The sequence below is a fragment of the Belonocnema kinseyi genome, chromosome 6, assembly GCF_010883055.1.
Source record: "Belonocnema kinseyi isolate 2016_QV_RU_SX_M_011 chromosome 6, B_treatae_v1, whole genome shotgun sequence".
NCBI lineage: Eukaryota > Metazoa > Arthropoda > Insecta > Hymenoptera > Cynipidae > Belonocnema > Belonocnema kinseyi.
In genome coordinates this window covers 23,069,064-23,082,740 of record NC_046662.1, presented here as the reverse complement: position 1 = coordinate 23,082,740, position 13,677 = coordinate 23,069,064, and the positions used below count along the sequence as shown (strand labels likewise).

At 28.7% G+C, this 13,677-nt stretch overlaps 1 protein-coding gene across 1 annotated transcript; it reads right to left on the bottom strand.

Moving 5' to 3' along the window:
* Positions 1-4,080: 4,080 nt before the first annotated feature.
* On the bottom strand, positions 4,081-13,429 carry LOC117175296 (glucose dehydrogenase [FAD, quinone]-like). The gene is made up of 4 exons (XM_033365005.1): positions 13,196-13,429; positions 11,371-11,526; positions 6,217-6,369; positions 4,081-5,340 (listed from the first exon to the last, which is right to left on the bottom strand). The coding sequence occupies exons 1-4, from the start codon at positions 13,427-13,429 to the stop codon at positions 4,081-4,083; spliced, it is 1,803 nt and encodes a 600-aa protein (XP_033220896.1).
* Positions 13,430-13,677: the final 248 nt, after the last annotated feature.

Sequence of the window (13,677 nt, the reverse complement as noted above, 5' to 3'; positions counted from 1 at the left end):
GAAAACTTTTTATTTAAAATAAGGATTTGTTGAATTCACCAAAAAAGAGACAAATTTTCGAGGAAATGGTAGAATTCTTACTCAACTAGTTGAGTTTTCAACCAAAAGATGATTCTTTGACCAAGAAGATAATTTTCTACCAAAATCATACATTTTCATAGAAGTGCCTAAAGTTGCAACTATAAAAGATACATTTTTGACCTAAAAGTTATACTTTATCTAAAAAAAGATCAAATTTCAATAAAAAATAGAATAGGTTAATTTCAGTGAAAAATTAATTTTCAACGAAACATGATATTTGTTTGAAAAAAATTAATATCGTATTCATTCCAATAATAATGAAGTAAATTAGAAGAATTTTGAATAAGGCGAAATAAATTCCGTACAAAAAATATAATAGTAGACTTTTTAACGACAACAAAAAAATTAACTTATTAACTTTTCACACAAAATAGTTGGTATTTCCTATTTGGTCCTGTGTCGATTGAGTTTGCATTTAAGCGAAATTCGAGGAAATGGGTAAAAGGGCAATTAGGGAGGTGATAAAATGAAAAGAATATTTCTTTAAAAAGGGAGATAAAAATAGGGAAAATAGTGTTAAGTATTCATTAAATAGCTTGTTAACTCTCTTCCAAAAATAATTCCCCTCGCTATGCTACGTGTTTTTATTTTTGGTATTTTTGCTCAGCTGATTAGAAAAAGATTTTATGTAAGTGCTAGAAAAGTTAAATTTATAAAAGCTGGTCATTTAATTTAGCAAAAAATATTACAGGTAAAAAAAATATTGCAGTTTTATTTATATATTTACGGAATTTTTCAAAATTCTCTAGATCTTTCTATTACAACATAAAAGGTTATAAATATTGGAAAAGTCAATTTTTCATAGCGGTATAACCAGAATACTACTTTTTATAAGCATGTAAACAAATATCTACGGGACAAAGTTTACCGACATTTAAAAAAATTAATACTATCCGAAAAATCAGTCAAAATTTTTTTATTTGATCGGGTTTAGCGAAGATAACTATTTAAAAAGATTCTAAGGGATTTCATAGAATTTCCAGTGGAAAAAAATATTTGAAAGGATTTTTAAGAAATTTTAATGGATTTTCCGGAACTTTATAGAATTTAGAAGGATTTCAGTAATTTAAAAGGTTCTTAGCAAGGAATTTATTTTTTCAATATCTCAAATGGTTTCATGGAACTTCACTTTTAAAGGATTTTATCATATTTTCATGAAATTTCCAAGAATTTATTTACAAGAATTGAGATATTTTAAAGATTTAAAGGGATTAGGGGATGAAGGGATTTCATAATATACGAAAAAATGTAATTTTGATTAGAAAATGGAATAGTTGCATCTACACCTAAGAAATTTATTTTTAATAAAAAATTAATTTGAATTTTCAAAGAAATGTCTAATATGATGGTTAAATTTTCAGTCGAGGGAATGAATTTCAAAACTAACAGGTAAATTAGCCATTAAGAAGATCAATATTTCAGTTCCCATATGCAAAGGTTCAACAAAATACAGATATTTTCAACGAAATATTGAAATTTCCAACTAGAGAAAACCAGTATTTAACTGAACACAGAATAATTTAATTTTCAGTTTAACCCTTTCTTGCACATATTTTTCTATTAGTTATTTTTCGACGCAAATTCTTACTCGGAGGGTTTTGGGGTCGCTAAGCACGAATCTACAACTAGAATTTTAATATTTCAATTACATGATGGCAAATCCAAGATATCGGATCAAAAAATTTTTTTTAAACATATACTTTGCTTTCAAATTAATAACTCGAGGGTTCTTGGGGTCTCTCAACATGAATTTGAAATCAAAATTTTAATTTTTCATAATCTAAGATGGCAGATCAACAATTTTTTTGAAGCGTATATTTTTCTTAAAAATTAATATCTGGGTGGTTTTTGGGGTCGCTGAACTTGAATTTGAAATCAAAATATCAATTTTTTATAATCCAAGATGGTGAATCCAAGATGGCGAATAAAAAATAGTTTTAAAAATATATTTTGCTGCAAAATTAAATCATGGAAAATTGAATTTTTTATTTTAGATTCATGCTTAGCGATCCCAAAAATCCCCGACCTACTAATTTTAGAGCAAAATGCGTGTTTATCAAATTTTTTGTTTCGCCATTTTGAATTTGCTATCGTAAATTTGAAAAAATTCAAATTCTGTTTAAAGATTTGTACTCAGTGACCCCAAGTGTCCCCGAGCAAAAATTTCCAGTGTAAAATACTATTTTTTTACGCTTTTCGTCCGCCATTTTGAATTTGCCAAACTGACGGCAGATTCGTAATCAGCAGCCTTCAAAGCCCTTAGATTCCAAATTTCATCAAAATCGTTCCACAAGTAAGGTGGAATATGAATTTCTCCAAAAAACGAATTTTTTTGTTATTTGTCCATTTGCAACTTATTAACAACATATAAAATATTAACTTTTTAAGGTAGTATTATAGAAAAAGCTGACATAAATGTTTATATAAGTCTATAAGCACTAATAATTATAACTTTTATAAACAAAAATAGGTGATAGAATAGGTGGTCTGTATTCGGACTACTATGCAGCTAAGAGTTAAAAAAATCCTGGAAGCAACATGATTATTTGAGTAAGGGCTAGTATAAATTCTATTAAAATTCCAGACTTTGCTGTTATTCTTTCTAACTGTTATTCACCTTGAAAATACATTGTTTATGTTTTTGTGATTTGAAAAATATATTAAAAGTACGGTGTCGGATATTTGCACACGCGGCGAGACATATTTTGTAAATGAAAAAAATAATCCGTTAATTTTAAAGATATTTTTTAAATATCTGTTAATTGAAAACATTAAATTTACAAGAATTTTTTCTCTATAATAAAGGAACTTCTGTAAGTCATACACAACGTTCTTAAATTATATGTGATTTTCTGAACTATCTATAAAAAAAGTTGGAAAATATATTATTATTATTATTGTGTGTTGTTGTTTATTATGATTTCAGTCGTGCTTAGTCGTGCTTTAGAATGCTTACCTTATTTCAGGTCACTTCCAGCTAGTCGAACAATGTTGAAGTATGCACGATTAATAATAAATAAATAGAAATTTGTACTAGTAATAAAGAAGAAATTTAAAAACATAATGTGTATGATAAAACATCGTTCCAAATATTAAAAAAATTTATTAACGCAGCTGAGGGCGAGGGTGCAAAATATTTTCTTACGACTCATTATACGGCAGAGGGGAGGGTTAAAAATGACAAATAATGTCTAGCTAGAGATTTAATTAATAACTAAATATACTAACCTTTATGACTTCTATCTAATAATGAAATGGGGAAAGATTGTTGATCTCGGATCTTCAAATTTTTCGGATTTTATAAAATTATTGAGCATTTGATTTAAAGAAATTTCTGGTTGTTTTTTTTTAAACTATGTTGAAGATACAGTTTGAAATTTCGACAAAAATCTTTTTGTGCTATTTGGAAAAGTATTTTGCTATAATCAACCAAAAATTTACTTGAATGAAAGAGTAATATATTTGTTTTAATGATTAAATAGCTTGCCTCAAAAAAACGATTAAATTAAATATACAAAGCTTCCAATCGTTCTAACAATATAGCTTTTAATAATTTTTCACATTACTACAAGAAATTACATTGACTTTACTTTTTAAGGATTTCCTTGATCTTATGAATTTGTATAGAAATACGTTATTGATATGACTCATAATATCATTTCAATGTGTAAAATAATTGAAATTTTTTTCATTGCTCTAAATTTAGGCGCAACTACCTTAATCTTCTTTTTGAAATTGATATCTATTCCTATCCTTATTTCTTCCAGACCTATTGTGCTATTAATGCTATTAAAATTTCTAATAAGTTGATGTTACAACTCATACCATTTTTCTCTGATATTTTTTTAATAAAGTTTTTTCTTAATTTGAACTTTCTCCATTTTTTTACCACAGAATAATAGAGTGTTATTCAAAGGTCTATGAATAAAACCAAATTTTTTTTCTAATTATCGAGAACATATTAAATTCTATAAATAAAAAATCAAATTAACAGATGAATCATTTCCTTCGCGATTTCTTATCCCAATCTTCTTTAATCATGTCACCAGCTTTTTCCGCAATCATAATTGTCGGTGCATTTGTATTTCCTCGAATGACAACTGGCATAATTGATGCATCTACAACCCGAAGTCCATTTACTCCATAAACTCGTAATCTCGGATCAACAACAGCTTCAGAATCACTTTTGGGTCCCATTTTACACGTACTGACATAGTGATTAACAGTCGTTGAGTGCTCTGCTAAAAGGCATTTGAAATAATCATCACTGCGAAAAGCGAACTGTTTGCAAACTGCTTGAGGAGTTTCATTGAGTTCAAACCCGTTTTCTTTAAAAATTTTAGTATCTGCTACTTTCAGAGCCATCCGAATACCTTCTAACATGACATCCATGTCAGATTTGACTGTAAAGTAACCAGTATAAATCAAAGGATTTCCGCAAACTGGATCGGTATCATTGAGTGTAATATAGCCTCGACTTTTAGGTGTCAGATGAAATACAGAGAGACCAAAAGATTTGTAGTAAGAAACTGGTGTGTATGCAGGAGACAGTGGCTGAAATTGCAATTGCAGATCTGGAGCATTTACACTACTTTCGAATTTGCTTTTTATAAAAGCATTGGCTGCTGCGGGGCCCCATCCGGAAAGTGGGCCTCCATTTGTTTCTAAATAATTGTTAACATCCCCTATCATCTCTTTCAAGGATTTCAAAGTCCAATAACTCTTATTTGCTAAGGAAAAATCGAGTTCACTTATTCTTATGTGATTATGCATATTACGTCCAACTGGCAAGTCACTTATCACCGAGATTTTGTGTTTCTTTAAATCTTCTGCTGGTCCAATTCCAGAGAGCATCAGAAGTTTTGGTGACTCAAGTGCACCACCCGAAACAATAACTTCTTTCTTTGCATAAATAACTTTAGGAATTCCGTTAGATGTATACTCAACGCCAAAAGCCCTTTTTGTTTGTTGATCAATAAGCACTCTCGTTGCATAAGACTCAGTTTTGATAAAAAGGTTGGATCTTTTGTTTCTAATTGGTCTAATGAAAGCTGCGTTTGTACTCTGACGCTCTCCATTTCTACTAGTCCACTGATGGTCCATTATGCCTAATTGAATTTCGCCATTTGCGTCTGTTTTATTATATCCCAGTTCTTGCAGGGCATCAATTATTATGTTTGTATTCAAATCTGAATATGGAAACCGTTGTACACTTTGGTATCCTCCAGTTCCATGGTATTTTGGGTGATCTCTTACAATCTATAAAAGAAATGAGGTTTCATTCAAATGGATACATAGGGATAGAAAACGTAAAAAAATGAATAGATAGTATTTTGCATTCAAAACATTTTATGAATATCTATCCGTTTCTATCTTATTTCATCACGCTATCCTATTTCTCTTGATTTACAGAATGGCCGCAAAGCCAGAGTTTTCCTGACCTATGACCACCTTTCTATTTTATCACCTTTTAGTCCAGTTTTTAGTTTAAAATTATATTATTTTCTATTTATTACTATCAGTTGATACTAAGCCTATTGCCTACAATAATATTATCATCTATCATGCTTTATCAATTCTTTGTCATATTGTCTTTTCTAAATATTTTAACTCCCTCATATATGTTTTATCATATTTTATTTTATTTCCCTGCCCAAATATTTCTTTTAACATTAATTCTGTCCTTTTCATCCTATTTCTCCATTTAATAAATCTATTCCCGTTTCCATGTTGTGTTTCTTGACCCTATTCCTATTTTAATGTTTTTCCTATATGGTCCCACTTCCCTCTGCAATAATTCTATCAACTTCAATTCTGTTTTATTCATTTTCTATTTTCACTAATTTTATCCTTGTAAATTCTTTTTAATTTTTTAAAATTAAATATGCAGCTCACAAACAGAATAGTATATAATAAGAGAGAGAGTAGTACTTCTAACATAGAGATAAACAGAATGGAACTTTAATTTTCATTTCATGATAAAATAAAATAGCTTGTGTAGAAATTACATAGATTTCAATAAAAGAAAAAAAACGAAGATGTAAACGACAGTATATTTTATGTTTCTTGTTCAATTGAAAAATAAATAAAGCTTCCTAATCCAGAAAAAATAAAATGACTTGAAAGTATTATTACATCTTTGTTTAAGTTATTCTCGGATTTTTTGAAGTATGGCAATACTTCCTCAAAACTCCAGCCAGTGTTTCCCAACTTTGCCCAATTGTCATAATCCTCTCGGTTTCCTCTGGTGTAAACCATACCATTGGTTGTACTTGTACCACCCATTACCTAGGAATTTATTAATATAAGATATTAATTTTAATTATTTGAATTTTAATGAATTCATCAAGATTCTTGGTAGCCAATCCTCACTAATTATAAAAAAACTACCCATCATTTTTTTCTGGAATAATCTGGTATTTTTCAACGGGTTCCCCCGCCCACATCAAACAACAGCAAATTAATTATAGACCAGTATAATGTCCAAACAAAATTTCAATTTAATTTCTCGCCAATATCGCACCTTTGATTAATTTTTAATGTTTTTTTGTCAGTGTTGGGCTGGCATGTATTGGCAACCAGAAAACCTACTTATTTCTACTTCATTAAAAAAATAGAATAAGTAAATTCACACACAATTATTATGAAAAACTTCAGTTATAGATTAATTTCTGCACCTGTTTCAATTTCAGTTTTTAAATACATTTTTATACCAAGAATAATATGTTGAAACAACAAAATTTCTATGCAACAACACATGTGATTGTTACCTACAATTATAATAAAAATGTATATTTTTAACATAGTTAAGACATTTTTCTTCTCTATGGATTAACTTTTTAATTTTTATAATAATATTCTTTAAACAAATGTACATTTGTCAAAATATAGTAATAGTTTTCATTGTATTTATCAATTCTCATACAAAAAATCACGGTTTTGGTTTTAAATAACTTATAAGGTTCTTTTTGTCGGCGATATATAATTCTTAGGATAAGAATAAGTGATTTGGTTGACAAGAAGAATCTTATAAGTAAAAGAAGTTTAAACAATCAATTTTTGTATAAGAATTATAAAAATCATGAATAGTTATGTTCTTTAAGAAAATAAATTACTTTGCGTAACAGGAAACTGATCTTTATTCAAAATTGCGGTATGAGGATATTTGTAAGTAACAATTGTTAATAATAATGCCATTTGTTGAAAGAAAGTATATTGTGAAAAGATATTATTTTTAGATGAGAAGAATTAAACGCCCAGTGAAGAATGTTCCACTAAAAACATCATATGTAGTGAATTGGTCCTAAAAATTTGTTCAATTTATGAAATTGTCTGGACTCAGGACACAACTAAATATTATGTAATAGATATCTAATCATAAAATATCTTTGCTCGTGAAATGGAAATTTCTGCGAGGATAAATATATGAGAATATATGAAAAATTAATTATTTAATTTTCATAAATGAAAGTCAAATATATTTTTTTTTAGAATTTTCGCCAGTTGAAGACCATATTTCTTTTAATTGATTTTTAAATATGTAGTTGAGAATCTCATTTCATAATGATAATATTATTGGTGATTATTCGTTTTTTGTGAATAACCAGAAATAAATAAGTCTAAATTATCTAACTTTATTATAGCAAAAATGTTTTAGATAAAACAATTAATGCTTTTATTCAAAAAATATATAATTTTCTCCCTGATATCTCATCTGATAACCGCTAAGGCCATGTGATGAGGGGTCACGTGACCAAACCTGGTATTCAATTTTTGTTTCCCAACTTACGTCTAAACAAAATGAGGTATCGCTCTGAAAGTTTGGAATATGAAAGAGTAGGTAATAAAGTCCATGTCTCTGCTTCGTTCCGGTGGAAATTTTGAGAAAAATTTTTCTTTGAAGAAACTACCAGTGGAAGTTTTCTTTCCCAACTTACGTCCACACGGAATGAGATATGGTGTTAAAAATTTGGCACGATAAATAGAAGGCATGCAAGAATATGTCTCTGGTCCTAAATAATTAGAATAGTGAAAAAAGTTTTTTTTTAATTACTATTTTGGAGAAATACCGACCGTGCTGTCGTTAAACCCTGCAAGCATGGACATAGGAAAGAAGGAACTAGGCATGTCATTGCAGGGGTGATGCAATGAGGGGGGAGATCTGCCACCTTTTGATGTCCCGCGACAAACATGGCAGCGCCCACATGTTTATATTTTCATGCACAGTTTGTCGACAAAAATTCTCGTGCGCATAATCAAATGGCACATCGTAAGATGGCGGCTCTCCCCACTCATGGAATTCTCCCCCCTCTCGTGGATTCAACCCCGCTCGCAAAGTTAGGATGGCATGCCTAGTCCCGTGTTTCCTGTGTCCATGCCTGCAATCAATTTGCAATGTTGTCAATGGGCTAGTTATGTGGTACATATTGATCACAGTGGGGCAAACCAACAAAAATAGCTCACGAACATTATGCACAAGTAATGCAAAAACTAATGTTTGCACTTGAAATGCAAATAAACATATTTGGTCTGACATACGTATCAGTCTGGTATCAGCTGTGTCAAAGCAGCACTAGCGCGGCGAGTAGACAACTTCGAACTTCTAGGGGTCTGTGGGTAAAACAGAATGCATGATTGTTGTCAGACAAAGTTAAAAGTTAAACTTCTGCTGTAAAACCTAAATGTGTCCGTCGATAATCGTTATTTGCATAAATAAACTTTTTTCTTCCTCCAACTCTTTGCAAGGCCACAAACGATCCTTTAATATTTATTAACATTCCCCGAAAAAAAATTCCGCGTTATTTAAACTTTTATTTTTCAATATGGGTGAAAAAATATTGATCCTAGGGCTGACTTTATCAGCTGTTATACTCATCACATGGCCTTAAGCTTCGTATTTTTAACTTCACTTAAATTTCAACTAGACAAATAAATACTTTTACTGATTACTTAAGAATCACACAATATTTAGTTATGTTCTTTTTTCCAGATTTTAAGTGTAAGATTTGCACTTGGTTTTGTGCAGTAGTCAAATTTTTAGGATTTCACTCAAGATTTCACAAATTATGATTATAAGGCCAAATTTTTAAAATTTGTTTTCAAAGTTATAGACACAGTTTCTGTAAATATATTTATCTTTGATATAAAGCATGCAATTTTAAAGGCCAGTATAATGTTACAAAAATCTGTGTATCAATAACAATCTTGACATTGATTTTCAGATATGATTCCTAATTTAATTTAATTTTGTGTAATTTAACTAAGACTTCAGTATAAAGAATGAATTTAAACATCAAAAACGTAGGAGATTCTAGGTTTTTCTCGTCAAGAAATTATCCAAAATCGAGACCATCTTTTTATCGACCATTCTGTTAAGTGCAGAGATTTTGTTAAATCATTGTATTTTCTCATTTGTTCTGTATGACCAACTAAAATATTTTATAAACCAAACCATCACATACATTTGAATCACACTAAAAAGAGTAAAATCCTTCATTGAGAAATTTGACCAATTCCTTTTTAACATTCATTGTTATTACAGTTATTAAAAAAAAGATGTTGATAAAACTTATTTACTATTTATCCCAAACGCTAGAATATGTGTTATTATTGAATATTTATAGAGTAATGAAAATAATAGAATAAAATATGTGGGAAATCAAGTGTAGATTAATGCCTGGAAGATCATATACGGATTAAATATTTAGCTTGTGACAATTCACAGAAAAAGGATTGAAAGTTATAAAAAGTTTCCTCTGCATTTGTTGACCTAAAGAAACATGGTCAAGAAGCAAAGTCTTCGAGAAATAACATTTCCGTAATGATTTTTTTTTTCGTAATCAAGTAAATATGTCTCGCTAAGGAATGCAAAATATTTCAAAAAGGGTTTAATTAGTCAAAAAGTTTTGATAAATATCTCTACGTTTTTAGTATTCTTTCAAGAATGGGCTTATTTTTTGTGGAATCAACTACAAATGTTTTGCCAGTGTCTCCTTTATTTCATTTTTTTAATAGCCCAAAATAGTTTATGGTATGAAAAATTTTGAGAGATAAATGAACATTTGAGTTTTTTTCATAAAAAAACTATCCATTTGATCCTGAAAAAATAGACCTATTCATAGGAAAATGTCAAAATGGGCATTTGCTTTCGAACGATTTTAATGAATTTGACTTTCAGAAGAAATTGTACAATTGAAATAATGGAGAAAAACTGTTAGTAAAATCACAAACTTTGCTTCAGTTGGAATGAAATATCCGCAGTTCTTTATATCTGGGGAATTACGGACATTTCTAAAACCAACATCAAGGTTAATTAAGAATTGACCAGTTGCAGGCGATTTTGATTAAAAACGTGTTTTTTTGCCTACTGCGTAAGGAAAGAATAAAAATTATAAGAAATTCATATATTCCGCTGGAAAAATTAAAATATTTAAAATTAATAAAAACCTAATTCACAAATTGTTTGGACTTCTTTTTGGTCTAAATTTTGAAAACAAATTCTAGATTGCGATATTAAAGCGTATAATTTCTTCCATAATATCTCCAAGTTTGATTAAAACCCATTAGATAGTTTCATAAATAGCCATAAATGAAAAAATGTGATGCTACGAATCAACATGGCTAAGTCCCGCAATCTTAAAAAAATTTTAAATACTTTAAAAAAAAATGTCTCGTTTATAACGCCATAATTTCGAAAAGTTTTATCAAAATTAGAAGACCACTTGCAGATCCTGATATTTCTGACTTGTAATTGTCCTAATTTAATTTCAATTAATTGAGCATCCCTATCTTATTTTTATAATTACAAAAATTCGTGACAAAATAATTTGGGAAAAAAAATTCATAATAAAATACATAAGACAGTTTTTCATAAGAAGTCTTACATACAATTTTAAAATTCATATTAGAAATGATGAAATCTGATGGGATTGAATGTTATAAGTATATTATTGTATTCAAAAATTTCTAAGTATGGAATGTTAATGTTACAATATAATCACGCTAAATTGTATAATGTCTAGTATGTCTGCAAAAATAAAAATTTGCATAGGGAAATTTTTATAAAACTTTGTATGTATATATTTTATTATAAATATTTTGTTTCCGAAATTACTTGGCCAACTTTGATTTCACAAATTCATATAGTTGTATTTGGCAGATTTTTTACATCGCAAATGGGGTTTTAGGTTAATTATATTCAGAGCTTGCTCAAAGAGTTCAATGAGTCCAATCATATTAATTTAATTAGTCAAATTCCATTTACTGAAAAATGGGAAAGAATAACTTTACCTTTCCCGGAGAAAATGAGCACGGATATGATTTACAAACGTTTTTCTCTGATTGCACCTGATATTTATATTCAAGGTTACTTCCCGATATCATGCTCCTCAGAGATGGGACCTTCATTATTTCTGGTTCCTCGACACCTGCTTCCAGCAAAAGTACCTAAAATCAATCAAAAATGAATTAAGCAAAATGATTGGGATGATTTATGACAAATGTTTTAATGTCCCATCGTGAGATTCTGAATGACAAATAAATAATTATATAATGATAATAATGGTACAAAATTATAATTGAAAGAAGATTGAAAATTCGCAGTATTTTATCTGAAAATTCAACTGAAATTTTTCTTAGTTGAAAATGCAACTATTTTCTTTTATAAATTTATCTTCTTGGTTTAAAAATTGATCTTTTTAATACACATTTCATTTTTTTAGGATGAAAGTACCACTGTTTGGACGAAAATTATTCTTGTTTGGATAGAAGTTAAACATTTTGATTGAAGTTCTTAATTTTTTGTGTGAATTAAATTGTTTTTGGTTTAGAAATTTTTTTTCAGATTTATTGATATATTAGAAAATTAAACTCTTTCGTTGAAAATTTAAATATCTTGTTGGATGTTTTTTAAATAAAACATTCAGCTACTTAGATCAAAGTTGAAATGCTTAATTAAAACTGAACTTTTTTGGTTGTACGATCAGTACTTTGGTTTAAAAATAAGTTTTTAACTGGAATTATAACTTTTCCATTCTTGGTTAAAACTTTTTTTTTATTTGAAAAATCAAATTTTTTTAGTACGAAAATAATTTTTTTGTTTAAAATGTCAATTTTTGGGGTGAAAATGCAAATGTTTTGTTTAGAATGTTTTTTTAAAATGAAAATTCATATTTCTGAGTTGAATATCCAACAGTTGAATATTTTGTTATATGTTTGTTTTTGTTCTTAACAATTAATCTTTTTAAGTGAAGATTTAACTTTTTCATTTTTGGTTGAAAATGTATGTTTTTTGGTAGAAAATTCTACAATTTGCCTAAAAGTTCACATACTTTTGGATAGAAAATGCATCTTTTTTGGTAGGGATTTAATCTTTTTTGAATAAAATATCAACGTACATTTTTTGTTAAAAATTCATCTTTGCAGGTGGAAAATTGAATTATTTAATTAGGTAATAAACTATTTGGTTGAAAGCTGATTTATTTTGTTAAAAATAAATTTTCTTTCAATTTTTCTCCTTGCTTGATAATTCAACCATTTTGTTGAAAACTTGTTGTTTTTAAAATATCAACTATTAAATTTTCTGTTATGAATTCATATTTTTATTAAAAAATAATTTTTTCGGGTTGATAATTCGACTCTCTACTGGAAAATTCATCTTTTTTCCTTGAAATTTAACTACTGTATTGGGCAGAATCGTCAATTAAATGTAATTGTATTGAAAAGATGCTTATCCTTTTTTGCGGTTGTATCAGCAAAAATTCAAGTAAGAAATTTCGTTTTAAACGAAAAAAAACGAAAAAAGTCGAAAATTATATTTTTGGTTGTTAAAAATTAGTCCTTGCGGTTTGCGAAGTAAGTTGTTATGGTAGGTAGGTAATTTTTGTATTAAAATAAATGAATAAATTAAACATTTTAATTTTAATTTGTTTCATTCTAATTATAGTTTAAAAAATGTTGAATGCCGTTTTTTGAATAATAATGGTCTGGAAAAATTAGGCAATTTTCGAAAATGCAGTTTTAGCGTCACTCAGTTTATCACAGTGTGTTATGTATGGAGATAAATCTTATTAAATATTTTACTCTTGCACTTTTATATTATGAATTAGTAACTTACATTCCAGTCGTTGATTTCAGTCAATCGATTAGCAATCACACAACCACCTGAGCCAGCTCCAACGACTATAAAGTCAAATTGTTCTGGTTCAGGCTTTATTATTGAATTACTGTCTACCGATTTTGAAAATAAATTAGCAATAAAAGTCATAAACATAATTGTGGACGGTTCACAGGCCGGGGAACTTGGATTTGAAATACATGATGCCGAAATATTGGCAGCTATCCAAGTCATGATCCTAAAAAAATAGGTTGATGTTAAATATGTAGTTTAATTTTTTATTATTATGCTGCTTTTACAAAATAATTACGTACGTTGAAAATTGTATGTTATGGTTTAGTGCAGAAAATTAAAATTTTGTATAACCTGAATCAGGAGGTATTTTATAAAGTAATAAGGATTTCGGCAATTCGGGTATCCGTGGGCAAACTTCAAAAATTTCGTAGCATCCATCGACTGATTCGAAATTTCGATGATGAGGG

Excerpts from the sequence above, each read along its gene's own strand:
- LOC117175296 (XM_033365005.1), bottom strand. The coding sequence starts at position 13,429 with ATGACTTGGATAGCTGCCAATATTTCGGCATCATGTATTTCAAATCCA. Across the intron at positions 6,370-11,370 it reads GCTCATTTTCTCCGGGAAAG|GTAATGGGTGGTACAAGTAC; the intron begins GTAAAGTTATTC and ends ATAAATTCCTAG. Across the intron at positions 5,341-6,216 it reads AGAATAACTTAAACAAAGAT|ATTGTAAGAGATCACCCAAA; the intron begins GTAATAATACTT and ends TTTCTTTTATAG.